The following is a 17,663-nucleotide window of genomic DNA, read 5'->3' as shown; positions in this document are numbered from 1 at the left end:
CATAGAAAATCTTCGGAAAAGCTGAAATAAAAATAAGCATGTAACTTCACTTCTAATGTTTGTGCGTAAGACAAAATTTTGGTTAAATAAATTTTAGATGATGATTAATTCTGGAATGAAGACAAGCTCAGACTTTTGCAATTAGTTTCCTAAGAAAATTAGAACTGGAATTTATATAAAGCCATGAAGCAAGGGGTGGTATAAAATTAGTAAGCTCCATGTTATAAAATGCATCAATATTTATGTTTGTAACAGCAAATGGTAAACTATTAAAACAATTATCTAAAAGGGACTTTTTTTTTTTTTTTGAGATAGAGTCTTACTCTGTCCCCCTGGGTAGAGTGCCATGGCATCTAGTTCACAGCAACCTCAAAATCTTGCACTCAAGAAATCCTCTTGCCTCAGCCCCCCGAGTAGCTAGGACTATAGGAGTATGCCACTATACCCAGCTAGTTTTTCTATGGTTAGCAGAGACAGGGTCTTGCTCTTCCTTAGGCTGGTCTCAAACTCCTGACCTTAAGCAATCCACCCACCTTGGCCTCCCAGGCAGCTAGGATTACGGGCGTGAGTCACCATACCTGGCTAAAACGATTATTTCTTGAGGTAAAGGACAACTTTAGAAATACACACTAATGAACTTGTCTAAAATGGAAAGAGGTTATGTGATGTTCTAAAGCACTCCTGAAGAAAAAAGAATAAATTCATAGTTCCTTGTTACAATTTAAGGACAAGGGCTCTTGAAATATGAAATCCTTTAAATATGAATACTTCCAACATTATGTTAGAAGTAATTGGGACCAATATGAACAGTGAGAAAAATAGAAATACTTTTTAGAAACTGAGATGGACTTAGCAGTTCCTTAGTAAATATACAGTTTGAGTAGATGAGTGGACATTCCTCCCCCTATTGCTCTGTCTCTACCACCAAAAAGCAACCCAACTAGGAATCTATAGGTATTGTGGTATCACTAAGAAAGTGATAAGGCCATCAAATAGAATTCAAGACTCAATAAATTGTCTTATCCATTGAAGATACTTTAATTTTGTAGTTATTGAGTAATTAAAAAACAGTTGTTTTCAGCATTTCCTAGCTACAGAACTGCATAGGAAATTCCGTTCTAAATAAAGAAGTAATTAATGAAGTAACACACCTTAACATTTTACATTGATAGGTTACATTTTACAAGGTGCTTTCACATACATTATTTCATTTGATTCTTACAACAAGCAGAAAAAACAGTCAGTGGGAAAGTAAAGTGATTATTTTTTTTCAGGTTTACAATGAGTATTTTCAGGCCAATGGACAGTCAATGCAAGAATGTACCAAGAACAAGACAGTAGTTCCCGTAAGCCACGTTCTTTCTTTTGATAGGTTGATGGGTTAATATGAACTGGGCACTCAGTGAATAAGGAAGGAGTTAGGATAGTTAGGAGGTTCTAATGATATTCAAAGAATTGTAAGAAACACTGTCAGAAGAAAGATGCCCTAAATATACTGTCTTCCTGAGACTTCAAAGCACAACATCCCTTCAAAATACCACACGAAAAGGGAATCCTGTCATAACCTGTGAAAGTTAGAAGGAACCTTCAAAACCGGCTCTTCCATTTTACAGATGAGAGAACTGAGGCCAGACTGATAGTTTTCTGGCCTAAAACGCAGATCTTGACTTTCATTTTAGGGCTCCTCCTTATATAAGGCCATCTGTTTGTTAATTATTATTTTTTTTTTTTGTATTTTTTTTTTTGGCCGGGGCTGGGTTTGAACCCGCCACCTCTGGCATATGGGACCAGCACCCTACTCCTTGAGCCACAGGCGCCGCCCTGTTTGTTAATTATTAACTGAGCAAAAACATCTTCTGTTCCAAATTTGAGGTTAAATACTGATTTATGTGACTTATTTCTTATCCAAGTTTTTATCTTGTTCTTGGCTAAACTGTGGCTGAAATGGGGAATTTAAAAGTATTCTAATTCGGAGTACTTGATTGGTTGGAGATAGACTCTCTTGACACATTTGAAAGCTTGCTCATGTCCTTATCTAAATGGAGAGTAAGATGGAATGGCCGGATAACCCTCGAAATTGATGTACACCTCAGGGTCATCTACCCAAGGTAGATTCTACAGTGGGGCACTTGTAATTTCATAGAAAAAAATATTTTTAGAATTCATAGAAATCCTTTCGATTACTGAAAACTAAATAGTAATAATCAAATTGTCATCCCTATGATTTATTAAAATAATTTTACAATAATATACAACAAAGCTACCATAGAATTTATAGCATACGTACAGGATACAATGGTCAGCATGTTCGTGGGGTTAACTGAAATACAAAAAAATTAATTCAACTATTTTATACAAATGATGTTTGAAATGTATTAACAGGGTGATATATCTTTATTACATAAAAATTCCTACAGCAAGAGTTTCAAAATTTTCTTGCGCATTTTAAATATAAGGGGACCAACTGAAATCAGGGTCAGCCTTTATGTGACATTACCATGCAGAAACACTTAACAACCAAAAGACGTGGATTGGCGGAGAGAACATCTCAGGCAGGATTTTTGGATGTCTTCAAAGGTTTTATGAGGATGTGGTACAGGTGAAAAGAAGTGGTGTCAGTGACCTACTTGCACCGATAATGAGGCAAATAGAAGGATTATATACACGAAGATGAGTTTGATTAAAAACAATTCACTTTATATATGCATGTAAATTGATGGTAAAAAAATGAATGCAGTTTATTTTAAACTGTTTTGGTATGCTGTTTTAAGATAGGTCACTGAGACACAGATAAAACCAGATGGGGGAAATTCAAAGCAAAACAAACAAATGAAAAAGCAAAACAACTCAGCTAAGCCATGGCTTCTCAACCAACACTGAATCAAGTGTGCAAAAGTGCCTGAAATTTCCATCTGACGGCAGTGTTTTTAAGTCAACTGGCAAAAAAGTATAGAAGAAAAAACTCAACTCCAATATTAAGATTATGTCTGTATAGTGTGGTCATACATTCTGCTTACAACAGAAAAGAAGTTGAAAATTATAACGTATCTGAAAACATCACACTTAAAATTCCAAGGATGGCAGTTTTATAAACTTGTCTCCTTTCCTCAGGGACAGGCATGGGATGAAAGCGGAAGTGGCAGCAGTGTCCCTATCTTAGTTCACAATGGAATACACACCACAGTACTGAGCAGAGCTGCTAACAACTTCTTGTGTTGGTAAGGGTTACAGAACAAAACAAGTGAAAACGCTCATTTAAACGAGAGTACCTCCACCTGTGTGCAAGAATCAAGCCATTTGTTTGACTGGGCAACGTATCTATCCAAACCAATGTTCTTTTTAGTTTGCTTCTTTTCCTTTAAAAAGTTTACAGTGAGGACTATTTGAGAAACTTCAAAATTTGTCACTTTTGTTAAATCTTATTCTAGTAATAAAATACTGGCTAAAATCCTTATGGAAGAGTTAAGGTTTAGAAAATTTAGAATTCTTCTCTAATACTTACAGAAATGCTGGTACCAGGTGACATAATCTGGGTGATGAGACATATTATTAGTTTATCCTGCTGAGCGAGCCACTTTTGTCACACGACCCAGGCGGGTCACTCCATTACTCAAGGGGAGGAATAGATAAAAAGGGGTGAAGGGAAATGGAATTTCTCATCTCTAGCAATCCAAATCGCTGGTTCTAACTACTCCGTATGAGTCTATCTAAATTTATTGCCAGAATTCTAACAAAGTTATTGTCTTTCTTAATTTGTATAAACTTCCTGGGTGATAAGACAATCTATCTTGGAAAATTGTCAAGAGTTTTGGCAAAACTGAGCATGTGCTACTCAAAGTACAAATAATTACTAGAATGTTTATCATCAAGCCATTGACCAACAAAAATACTGTCAAGACTACTGAAAGCGGCATGCATCCTTCCCTTCAGATTATCACACAGCCACAACACTGCCCGTCTGAAACATCAATGAAATAAAATGGAGCACTGTTTAGAGAAAACCGATGGAACTGAGGATGGAGGAAGTGGATGTGGGAGAGGAGAAAGCCAACCCAAAGGGAGGGAGGGAGTGGTCTGTGTGATGGCACAGAGGACGCTTGCCTAGCGGTGCCTGGTGACACAGGTGGATGCAGAGTGCGCACACGGATGATGGCGATAAAGACCTCACTCAGTCGCTGGAATGAAGGAACTAGGTAACTGCTTCAACAAGGACGGTCCCAGCGTCACCTTCTCTCTCTGCAGAGAGCAAAGACTGAGTGTGAGCTCTGATGTCATCTTATTGTTCCTCTCTAAAATTCACCAAATTCCTTTGCACATTTTTCTGTTATAGAGACACGGATATCTTCCTCCTCATAGTCATCAAAGTTGCTGGTATCTCCAGAGCCTCTGAACTTTGGTATGAATGGAGCTTCAACCTGGAATTGAGATGGAAAAGTAAGAAAAAGGAAAAACTTTTAAGAGTTTCCAAATACTAAAGAAAAATAAATTCTCATTGTTACTACATGGTGGCATCCTTAAATGCCATTAAGTCCCTAAATTATAATAGCCTTAGAAGAATCAGTGAACAGTAAGTCTGCAAATAAACTCCACGTTTTCATTTAAGGCATGATGTAGGCCAAGCAAATACTGTATTTAAGCATTTTCTGAGATCATTTTCTGAGATACTGTTGGTATCAAAATGCTGGCTCCTAAGACAACAGAACTCCAGTTTTTCCTTTATTAGTCCCTTATTTCTAAGGCTTATTTTCCCTATCCTCTTTTGAAAAATTCTTTTTTTCCTGATGTTAGAGATAAATCTTGGATTTACTTTTAATCACTTTCCTTTTTAAATTTCCAAGTATATTTTGTTTCAAATATCTGGCCATCGAAACTTTTTGGGAAGTTGGAAAGAAACACATACCTTTTAGAATTCTAAAATTGTTAAATCCTAAACATTTTTCTCCTTGGAGCCTAAAAGTAAAATGTCTTGCTGCTATTTAGAATATGGTCTTTTATAAAGATTACATAGGGATACTGAATACATTTGAAGAAAAGATTTTAAAAGCTGAGAAACAATATCACAATTTGCAGAGCATTTATAGAATTTACAATTACGTGGTTGTTTTTTTTCCTTCCTCAACACACTGTGAGGAAGGCAGGGCAGATATTTTTACTTGCTATATTCAGATGGTCACATTCACACAACTAAGTGGCTAAAGCAGGTTTTATATTCATGATTCTTCACTTCTAGTCCAGAGCTCTTTCTACTGTCTATATGGTCTACAAAGCTTTTTGATTTATATCCTTTTTAGCAAAATATTTTCTAGCATGTGTATATATCACCAGTACATATATGTATAATTATTTATTTATAAACCATTTATATGCATGACTATACTAATATAAGGTATACATACAAACAAGACATTTAATAAATTTATTTATTTATTTATTTATTTATTTATTTATTTTTGGCTGGGGCTGGGTTTGACTCTGCCACCTCTGGCATATGGGGCCAGCGCTCTACCCCTTTGAGCCACAGGCACTGCCCCCAAACAAGACATTTAAAAAGAATAAGTATCAATGGCAATTCTAATATGATCCTTTTGTTTGCCAGCGGGTTGCCTGTGTGTCCTGCTTTGGGGACTGCTGCTGGGCACCACCAGGAAGAATGAGCTAAGTAGACAATTGCCTTGTGTCTAGTCAGGCAGCAATTTGGAATCACACACCTAGTGGGGCAACCATCTCTAGAGAATGATTAGTTTGAGTTATGCAGGCCATTTATTTCTTCAGCTTTCTTCTTTTTGCTAGATGCATTTGGCTATTTCATTGATCGTGAACACTGGGGCAGAGAATGAAGAAGACTGTGAAAACCATCCACATTTGCTATCGTTTTCACACAGCTCTGCAGTTATTATAACAGGGAGATGTTAAAATAAATGGCTAAATTAAATATTGGATTATTTATATTGGTCAATTATCCAGGGATCCTCACATCTGCTAATAATCAGGATCTGGCTGTCAGTCAATTTGCCCCAGTGCCAAACTTGCTAAGTTGCCTGTTCACCACATGGGATAAGTTGCCCTTTGGAAAGCACAGGGACTCTAAGGGAGCATTTATAGGCCAGTTCTACCCCATTTTATGAATAATTATTAAAATAATTATTAATTTTTTAAATTATTAAAAATTTAATACATTATATGAATATATTAGTAAATGATTGCACTTTGGCAAAAAAATTTCTCAAAATAAATAGGAGAATATTCAAAATATAGATCTTTAAAGTATTAAAAGTTGACAAGCTTCAAAGAAATCTAATAAAATGCGCCTAAATAATATTAATTAACAGTAAATATAACAATAAAGATCATATGTATGAAACAGTGATAATTACAAAGGGATATGGATGATTTTATGGAAAGACATAAATTTCTAAAATTGACACATGAAGAGGCAAAACTTGAAAAGACCAATATTCAAAGAATAATTTGTTAAGATTTATAAGAAATAGATAGTTCTATGTTCCTAAATTTTTTTAAGAATAAAAGATATGGAAAATTTCTGAATTCATTTTATTAGTTTAGAGAAGCAAAAACTACAGATCAATAAAACTTATGACTATGAAAGGTAAAATCCTAAATAAAATTTTAGCAAATTGATTTCAGACAACTATTGAAATTACAACACTCCATGATTATATGGTGTTCATTTCAGAAATGTGAGGATGTCTCACTGATACAATTCAGCATACTAACATATGAAAGAAGATAAAATATAGTATATTAGGAATCAAGGATATTACCTTAATCTGATAAAGAATATCTATCTCAACCAAATAGGTAACTTTGGTGTTAAAACACGAAAGGCATGCCCATTGGAACAGGACAGGGAAGCTCGATAGGCCCACTGTTTAAAATACTGTTCTAGATGTTCTTGCATATCAAACAAAACAAAATGGAAATAAAAGATATAAATATTGAAAAAGAACAGGGTAAATGCTACCCTTGCCTCCTGTGATTACCTGTCAATAAGAATCCAAAGGAATCACTGGAAAACCTACAGAAATCATTAACAGAACTTAATGCAAAGAGGTCAGTTATAATGTAAACATAGAAATCATATGCTTTGTCCATATCCTGTTATAATGGGAACATAGCAAACACATTAACAATAGTGACCAAAATATACCTTTAAGACATAAATTGGAACTGTGTAAGGGAGGAGGGTCTCGAAAACTTTATTGAATGACAAATATTTGAATAAATGTAAAAACATAACATGTTCATTATGGTAAGTTCTCAAGATTCAAGTTCTCTTGTAATTAATACATAACTTTACCATAGCCCCAATTAAAATCCCAAATACAACATAAATCTTTAGAAAGACCAATAAACAAACCACCAGTGAGTCTAACTTTTAAAAAAGAACAAGAAAATATATGGGAGGTAAGGATGACTTTTTAGGAAATACAAATTACCAAAACTGACTCTGAAATAATGGACATGGGGCAAAAGAACAGAGTATTTGGAAGGGGTAAACAGGGATGGACAAACCAGACCCATCTAATATTAAAACACCCTATAAAAATTATATAAAGCAGTGAAGTACACAGTACAAGAACAGACAAAAAGAACTCATAAAAAGTAAAGTTCAGGGCTTCAAGGTGGCTGACTAGAGGCACCCAGTACTCTCCTCCCCATAAAAGGACCAAAACAACCAGTGGACAATCACATACCAAATACAGCCTCTAAGAGATAAAACCGGAATTCGGCAGTGAAGTGACAGGAAATGTCTGAGGCACGGAAGGAGGGAAAAGGGATTGGCTGGGACAAAAGGTAACTGAGTGATCCCCAGTGATCCAGGTTCCCACTGTGGACTCTTGCAATCTTAGCCATAGGAGAACACCATGGCCCTCCTGAGCTCCGATACCAGAATAGGGAGGTGCATGGAGTCATGCAATGGTATTGTCACAGAGAGGGCATCTGTGCTAAATCCCACACACCCCCTGAGATTTAAGAGTTGAAACATGGTGATCAATAATAAATAATTAAGGGAATCCTACATTTGGAAGTGAAAGAACAACATCTACCACCATGAAAATACATAAAAGTATAAAACTCACTGGTAGTGCAGATGTGCAAAAAGACACAAACATTAGTACTACAGAAAACCATCAAACTGCAATGATAAATAAGAAGAGGGAGAGAAAGGAACAAAGGATAAAGAGAAGAACTAGAAAACAACTGACAAAATGACACGGAGACGCCCTTGCCTATCAATTATAACCTTGATATAAACAGATTTGGTTATCAACTTAAAAACATAGAATGGTCAAATAGATTAAAGACAACAAGAACAACAACAAAACCACATGACCCATCTATGTGCTGTTTACAAGAAACAAATTGTAATGTTATGAAACATATAGATTGAAAGTGAAGGGATGAAAAAAATATTCTACACAAATAAAAATATAACTAACAGGAATAGCTATATCTATATCAGACAAAACAGATTTTAAGTCAAAAACAGTACAAAGACACAAGGAAAATTATTATATAACCATACAGGGATCCATTCAGCAAGAGAATATAACAGTTCTAAATACGGGTGCACACAAAATTGAAGCAGCCAGAGACATAAAGCAAATATACTTAGATCTAAAGGGTGAGATAGATGTTATTAAAATAACAGTTGGGAACTTTAACACTTTTACAGCATTATACAGATCATCTAGACAGAAAATCAACTAAGAATATTGGATTTATATTGGACTTTAGACCAAATGAACATAATAGACTTTTACAGAACATTTTATCCAAAAGCTGAAGAATACACATTTTTCTTGTAAGCACATGGAACATTCTCCAAGATAGACCATATTTTAGGCCAAGAAACAAACAAATTTAAAAATATCAAATCATATCAAGTATTTTCTCAGACTGCAAAGGAGGAGTATAAATTAATAACTAAAGGAACTTTGGAAACTGTATAAATACATGGAAATTAAACAACATGCTCTTCAATGACCATCGGGCCAATGAAGACATTTTTAAAAAATTAAAAAATTTTCTTGAAACAAATGAAAATGGAAACACAATATGCCCCCAAATTAAGAGATACAGCAAAAGTAGTGTTAAGAGGGCAGTTTTTAGCAATAAACGCTTACGTCAAAAAAAGTAGAAGTGTGCATATAAACACCTTACAATGCACGTTAGCGAACTAGAAAAGCAAGAACAAACCAAACTCAAAATAAATAGAGGGAAAGAAATAATGGAGACCAGGACACAACTAAACAAAGTAGAGACCAAACAACAACAAGCCCAAAAGGAAAAAAGGCAAATCACCATACACAGATCAATAAAATGAAAGACTTTTTTGAAAAATAAGAAAACTAGAAATGAAAAAGGAGACATTACAACTGACACCACAGAAATACAAATGATCATTGGAGACTTCTATGAACAACTCTGGGTTAAAACACTGGAAAACCTAGAGGAAATAGGTGAATTCCTAGACATAAACAACCGACCAACATTGAATCGGGAAGAAATTAGAAAACCTGAATAGACAATGGCAAGTAACCAATTGAATCAGCAAGAAAGACTCCCCAAAAAGAAAAGCCCAAATCAAATGGCTTTACTGCATCTACCAGACATATAAAGAACTAATAGCACCAATTTTTCTTAAATTATCCCATGAAATTAAAGAGGAAGGGAAGAAATTCTTCCTAACTTCATTCATTATCCTAAATCCAACCACAGAAGGAAACAACAACAAAAAAAACTGCAGGAAACATCCCCGATTAACATAGACGCAAAATCCTCAACAAAACACTAGCAAACCAAATCCAATGACACATCAAAAGATGACACTCTGTGATAATGTGGGATTTATCCATGGGATGCAGACGTCCAACACATGTGAGTCATTACATAGGATACATCACATGAGCAAAATGAATGATGAGAAAAATCTATGATCATCTTCATAGATGCAGAAAAATCATACGAGAAAGTTCGATGTTCCCTCATGATAAAATCTCTCAGCAAACGAGGCTCAGAAGGAACATACTGCAACCTTATAAAGTCCATATATGACAAACGCATAGCTCATGTCCAGAATTAGGGAAAGTGGAAAGCCTTTTCTCAAAGAACTAGAACAAGATGCCCACTTTTACCACTCCTATTCAACATAGTACTGTAAGTCCTAGTCAGAGAAATAAAGCAAGAGAAAGAAACAAAAGGCATCCAGACTAGAAAAAAAGGGAAATCAAAGTCTTTCTTTGCAGATAACTCATAGTTTGTAAAACCTGAAGACTCTACCAAAAAACTCTCAGAACTGGTAAACTACTGTGGCGAAGTTGTAGAACACAAAATCAACACAAAAATCAGTTGCACTTCTATACACCAATAAAATAGTAGCTGAAAAATAAATCAGCTGGGCCATGCTATTTACAATAGCTATTTAGCTATAAAAAAAAAAAAAAAGTAAGTTGCATTGGAATAAATTTAACCAAGGAGGCAAAAGACCTCTACAGGGAAAATAACAAAACACGGACAAAAGATGTATGCAAACATCTTTCATTAGATGATGGAGGATGTATACAAACAAATGGAAAAGACATCCTTGGGTCATGGATTGGAAGAATTAACATTGTTAAAATCACCGTACTATCCAAAGCCATCTACAGATGCGAGGCAATCCCTATTAAAATACCAGTAACTTTCTTCACAAATATAGAAAAAAAAAATCCTAAAATTTGTATGGAACCATAAAAGGTCCACACATATGGTTAGAAAATAGGAATCTGTTGTAGTGTTTGATAGCGTGACAGGGTAATGACAGTTAACAACAATATATTGCGCACTTCAAAGTAGCAGGAGGAGAATATCTGAACTGTTCCCAGCACAAAGAAATGATACATGTTTATAGTGGCAGATATACTACATATCCCGGATTTGATCATTACATGTCCCATGCATGTGTCAAAATATCTCATGTGGTCCATAAATGGTAAAAACATGCATCAATAAAACTAAATAAAAAAATCAAGTTCATAAGTAGACCAAATATTACCTAATATTAGCAAAGGTAGATTTCACATAAGGGACCGAACAGGAATTATTCAATAAATAGTGAGGGGAAAATTGGCTAATTATTATACAACTACAAAAAGAAGCCTAGATGTCAAAAAGCCTTGAAAGAAAACACAGGTTAAGTAGACAAACTTGGGACGCAACAGACTATTTTAAAATGGCTGGGTCAGGTGGCAGTGAGTCAGCCAGATGGAACTGCACAGTAGGTAGCAATTGGGGGGTGAGGGACTGAAGCAGAGAGAAGGGGTAGAGTTAGAGGAAGTAGATTTGGCCCCCTGAAGTCATGGGGACGAACCGCAGTGACAGAGAGGAGGAAAAAGTGACTTTGTGACTAATGTTAATAGAGGTTCTATCTGGATGGTGGAATAATTTCAAATTTATTTGCTTAGGAAATGACATAAAGGGTGGCGCCTGTGCCTCAGTGAGTAGGGGGCTGGCCCCACGTACTGAGGGTTTGAACCCGACCCCGGCCAAACTGCAACAAAAAAATAGCCGGGCGTTGTGGTGGGTGCTTGTAGTCCCAGCTACTCGGGAGGCTGAGGCAAGAGAATCACCTAAGCCCAAGAGCTAGAGGTTGCTGTGAGCTGTGATGCTACAGCACTCTACTGAGGGTGACAAAGTGACACTCTGTCTCTAAAAAAAAAAAGAAAAGAAAAAGAAATGACATAAAACATATCTCAACTAGAAAGAAAAGGGAGCCTGGGCCAATCTATCTAATCTTTCCCCACAAACCACTCTATCTTAGTCCACATTCTAAGGATGATAAAAATGATGCTTTATGGAGGTTAAATAATTTGTTCAAGATCTTACTGTTAATGGTTGACCCGGGATTCTGATCACTGTTTACCTAACCGCAGAGTTCATGCTCTGCCTTCACTGCCTTTGAGGCAGACTCTTCCCATCCTCAAAATGCTTGAAGCATAGAGTTAAGCAGACCATATGTACCTCACAAAGTCTATAAAAGGCTTTGGAAACCATGTATTATTCTGTTGTTTGGGACTTCATTTTAAGAACGATGTTAAAAGTATTTTAAAAGGATAATGTGACCTGGGATTGGGAATCTGAAGAACACGGGATCAAATACTGGAGTCATGTAGTGGTTGTATGATGATGTTTAAATTAACCCATCTGAGCTGCCTTCCATAGGAGTAAAATGGGGGAAATGGTACCACCTGTTCCACAGGATTACTTGGAAGACTAAAATGAGAAATTATATAGAATTGTTTTTATTAATCATAGAGTCCTACATTGGTGCTAGTACATTTACAATTTATACAATTTTTTCACTGAGATCTAAAATTTATTTTAAATTGCTATGGACCTTGTTCTTGACTTCATAACATATCTATCTGAGATCAAAATGTTAACAGCTACATTTCATGAACTTAATGGTTTCTGAACCCCTTTTGTGAGAAAGAGAGGCTGAATTACATTCATATTGTCTTGGTCTTTCTATATTTTCTATTTACTGTATATTAATATTCTTTCATTGCTTTGTTTTTATAATCTTTCATAACCTGTATAAATTAGAAGAACTGTGTTTTTAACACTTAGAGCATGAATTTTTTTTTTTCCCTTAAGGCAACTCAATCTTCTTGCTGTTCATCATTATTAAAGATAGCAAGTCTTAGTCTAAAACATTAGAGGTTCTGTTTTTTTCTTAAAAAGAAAAAAATAAATACATTCAAAGTGAAAATACTTTATTCATGTAAATTATCTTTAACTCAGTATTTAAGAAGCAAAAAGAGAGATAAAGGTAATTCAGCACAGCAAAATCTTTTCTTAAATGTCTCAATTTATTACAAAGGTGAAGTGATAACTACTATTAATTAACACACTACTGTTACCACAACTATTATGCTGGCAACTTGGATAATTAAAAATCTAGTTTCTTTTAAACATGCTACGGTTCAGCTCGAGTTCCTTTGTTTTATTATGGTGGTATACTAATGCTAGAGATTAACTTAGTTTATATTTACAATCAAGTCTTCACGTTGCCTGAATTTCTAATACAAGCAAACAAAAAGTCAAGCAAAACAAATCCTAAGAAAATTCAGATGCAAAATGGTTCTGCATTTCCGCATTTCTCACATCCGTGCCCTTACATTTATTTATACCACCACGTGATCAATCTTCCTGACTGTTGAAGCTCTAAGTTTCATATGGACAGGAAGAAAGGTGGATTTTTCTCATCATTGTATCCTCACCACCTTGCAAAATACCTAGCATACAAGCATCTCATAACTATTAATATTTGGAACAAATATCATGTGAATAAATCGTTGATAAAAATGTAGTCTTTTCAGATCATTTGTTTTGACCTTCCCCAAAGCATTTATTAAAATCTGTATTTCTCTTATTCATGTTCAAATTGGCTTTCGAATGGATAAAGGTAAGTTTTATCTGAACAATGTCCAGTGCTTAGTAAGTAATTTGGCAAACATTTAGTGAGCATGTACCAACCATAAGATTCTTGGCAGGTGATAGGAATATAAAAATGAGTAAAATAAGATCCTTGTTTTTAATGAAATATTTTAAAACAATAGAGACTGTATCAGCTATTAATGAAGAATACCTTTCAGAGAAATATCACTGTAGAGGTAACATTTAAGCTAAATCTTAAAGGATCAAAAAGACTATGGCAGGTGCACACATGGGAAAAATCATTCAGAGCAAAGAAAAAAATTATAAAAGCATGGAGTGTCAGAAAACATGGTCTGTTTGGGAACACTACATTAAAAATTTGGAACCCTAACAAATGCCACAGAAAGGTCAAAATAAAGATGGAAATTTGAAGAATATAGCAATTAAATGTTACTATATCTGGCAACATGCCAATTCTGGATGGGCAAATATATTTGTTTATCTATTATTTTCCTAATATGGCTTCACATCAGTTTTGAAAGGCAAACTCTTAGGACATTGTTTAATATATAATTGCCACAGAATTTTGAAGAGTGTGAGGCATGGGTAGGAAAACTTAACAAAGAAAACATTTCAGATTGATGGGCAAAATAGAATACATACTTTCTCTTTAATCTAGGAGACAACTCATTTTTAAGTCATGTTTTATAAAGTACTTTAGGTCCTCTATAGGATGAATTCACAAGGCAAAAAAATGAAAACTATGTGTTAAATTGAAAATATCTCTACTACATACAATGGAAACACCAACTTTTAATAATCTTTTAAGTTAAAAAGAAAGAAAAATCTTACCTTCCTCTGGTAAATAGCAATCCAATCTGTTGTGGCAAACCACTTGTGAGTTTTTATATCACTCACACCATTCTTCAGATTTCCAAATCTCTTGGTCAAGTCTACCTGCAGCAGGTTCCGTAGAAGGTCCTTGAGATCTGAACTGAAGTGGGATGGGAATCGGACCTGCACAAACACACCATGTGATAAAGCACATATTACAGGACTCGTGATATTTCTGTTTTGATTTCGTAAAGGTTTGTAAATAAGGTGACAAGTCATTACATAAACAAAAATACATAGTGATGATTTTCCTAAACTTTTAACTACATGTGACAGTCCCTTTCTAGTCATAAAGAAGAGAATTACAGTACAACTTCCATACCTCCCTACACTGACCACCTCCTTTAGCTGACACAATTTTCATAGACAGGATGTGGGCCACATGTACATATCAGTACTGTAGGCCTAGTTTCTTACGTTGACCAGTCTGTATGTCGGTCACTTTGTTATAGTCCCTTGGGTGGTCAACTTGCAGAGGTTCTACTATATTTGGGTGAATGAACAAAACCAGTTCTCTTAGGACTTGTTTTGGCCATGAACTCCTTTAAGAACGTGGACCAGTCTCCAGAAAAATGTGCAAAAAATACAGAACTTCTTCAACACTGTCAGAAGGTTCACCCACTTTAAGAGAGATACCATCAGATCTCACTCTTTTACACAAATTTAAATTTAGAATATAAATAGAACAAGCAGCATATGAAAGAAATCAGTGTATATATAGTCTGAAAAGAGAAAGTCTAAAAATGACTGTAAAAGCTGGGTGTTGGCAGGCACCTGTAGTCCCAGCTAGTTGGGAGGCTGAGGCAAGAAAACCCAAGAGTTCGAGGTTGCTGTGAGCTGTGATGCCACCAGCACTCTACCAAGGGTGACAAAGTGAGACTCTGTCTCAAAAAAAAAAAAAAAAAAAAAAAACTGTAAAAGTCTACACTCCTTTCACAGAACAGAAAACCATTTTCCTTTCATTAGTAATTGGCTTCTACATGTAAGCATAATTCTGCCATATGCAATAGCATAGAAATGATTTACATTGCTTTAAAAACATTCTTCCACCTCTTAAAACGAGAAGACTTTATAATAACTAGATTAGTCTCTGGCCTTAGAAACAAACAGAAAACCCCAAATAACGGAAGATGTTATCTTTGGCAATCAAGAAAATAAAGTACCATTCGTAAGAGATCTGGGCCTATTTTTTTGTTGTTTTGTTTAAACACATTTTTCTCCTATGCTCCAACCTAACTGGTCCCATGCTCTCACTGACAGGGATTCTGAAAAATTAAAATGGGTTCCACTAAGGGACGGTCTGAGAAGCAGCAGCTGCATCCACGGCTCCTGGTTCTCTTCTTGCGTTTCGCCCACCTCTCCCCTGTCCTTTCCAGTTCTGTCCCGTCACTTCCACCACCCTCTTCCCTGTCTCACTCACACACGTGCTCAGGGTTGTGTGCGTGTGCTTGCTCTTTCACTCTTTTCACTTTCCGTTGCCCCAATGGACACACCTAGGCCACACTTCACGTTCCTGCCCCCACTAAATATGAACACTATTCTCTACAGTCACAGAATCTCAACTTCAAATTGGCCACAGCACCTTGGTGGAAAACTCTTTAAAGGATCAACAGCCACGTCTGAACTCCTTGCATTCTTAGTTTGGGTCTCTACGAGTGGTTTCCCTGTGCTTTACACACGAGATGAGGACTCCAAGGTGTTTCGGCCTGAACAACTGAAGGGATGAAGCTGCCAGCGGCTGAGCTGGGAAAGGCCACAGGAGGAACAGATTTGCCAGGGTAGGGGGAGACAGAAAAGTATCTGTCAGGTTTAGACAGATATTAGACATCCAAGTGGAGATCTCAAGTTGGAAACTGGATACAAGAGTCTGGAATTCAGGAGTCAGGTGTGGACTGGAAAAATGACTTTGGGGATTGTCAGCTAGCTTTTCAGCCCATCAGCAGAGGAAGTGCAGAGAAAGAAGAGAAGACGGCCAAACCAAAGGGACGGAGGGGGAGACCAGTGACCTGTGGCCACCAAAGCCAAGGGAAGGCAGAGTAAGTGGACCACTGAGCTCGATTCTGCTACGATACCGCTTGCTTTGGCCAAATTACCCTTTGTCTTCGGGTGATTCTGAGTTTTGATTTACCTACATGTAGGATGAGAGAGATGAACTAAATAAAACTAAACATGCTTGCCACCTCAAAAATTCTGCCAACCTATTTCTTTAGCAGAAATAATTCCTGGGTTCCAACCCCAACTCCAATTACATACATGCTCTGCAATCTAGGGACAAACCTTTTACCTGTCAGAGGTTTAGTTTTCTCATCTACAAAACAATGAGAGTATGTCACATCTGGCAGGCACGAAAAGAAACCACATAACGTTAATGAAACGGCCTTGCATTAAGTCTAGTCTTTTGTAGCTGTTCAATAGATTTTTAATTTTTAACCTTCCCATTAGAATGCTGTTTTAATGGTCTGAAGGTGAATTCCTGAATTAAAGAGGGAACCTGTTGGGGAGTGATATCTATCATTCCGTTTCCAGACTAAGCAAGGACAGTCTGGGTTCCTCCTGTCTTTTTGTCTCATGGTCCACCTGTTAATTTATAGAAGAACCACTTTCATCTTTTCTTAAGGTCTTAAATTTGATAGAGTGAAGAGGAAAATGGATAACTATGACCTTTTCATAAGGACAGCATTGTGACCATAGCTGCTATCCTATACTGCTTTGTCAAATTACATTATGTAATACATTACACAAACTATGAAACTAACTTTGAATGGAGCAAACTCAACAGAATATTTGTTCTGCTTTCAATACTGATTATCTAGTCTTATACATTTCAGTTTTAGAAATCATGTTAATTTTCTAAAAAAAATTAAGAGGAAGTTACGTTCAAAGAGCAAATCAGTCCATGTTGTTCTAGTACTCATACGAAGTGATTTAAATTCACTAACTGGTTTACTGACTCTTTTTTTCCTTTTACGAATAAATCAAAGCCAAATCAAATTTGTCTACACTGAGCTTAACCACAGAAATAATAAAGTTTAACCATGAAGGAAGAGAAATATCTTACTGCTATTGCACAATTATCATCAAGGGAAAGGATCATTTAACTAGTAATGGCATCTTTTATGCATGGGGATAAAACTGAGTAGATTTAAATGACTCAAAGGGTTTACACACATCCATCAAGCAATAAACTATTAACTTCTGGTCAGAAGCATGCTGAAACACATCTTAAGAAATTATCTCTCCTGTTGTATTAGGTACAATACATTCTAAAAAATTTACAATCCCAGTAAAGAATTGATCTAGCAAAAAATGAATATGCCCATTAGTAA

General features: G+C 35.9%; 1 protein-coding gene across 8 annotated transcripts in view; it reads right to left on the bottom strand.

The window, feature by feature from the left end:
* Positions 1-1,014: 1,014 nt before the first annotated feature.
* Positions 1,015-17,663, bottom strand: part of PRKACB (protein kinase cAMP-activated catalytic subunit beta) — a 105,172-nt gene continuing 88,523 nt past the window's right edge. For 7 of the 8 annotated variants that reach the window (XM_053590840.1, XM_053590841.1, XM_053590843.1 and 4 more), the window contains 2 exons: positions 14,296-14,460; positions 3,269-4,415 (listed from right to left, as the gene is read on the bottom strand). In XM_053590840.1, coding sequence (XP_053446815.1) covers positions 4,290-4,415; positions 14,296-14,460 — 291 coding nt within the window. In that variant the 3' untranslated portion in view covers positions 3,269-4,289. Of the gene's footprint in view, positions 4,416-14,295; positions 14,461-17,663 lie in introns of all 8 variants that reach the window. The other variant, XM_053590847.1, reaches the window with a different exon arrangement.

This window comes from Nycticebus coucang, chromosome 5 (genome assembly GCF_027406575.1).
Source record: "Nycticebus coucang isolate mNycCou1 chromosome 5, mNycCou1.pri, whole genome shotgun sequence".
In the NCBI taxonomy this organism is placed as follows: Eukaryota; Metazoa; Chordata; class Mammalia; order Primates; family Lorisidae; genus Nycticebus; species Nycticebus coucang.
Note: the sequence above shows the minus strand (reverse complement) of the source record. Positions and strands in the feature narration are given on the sequence as shown.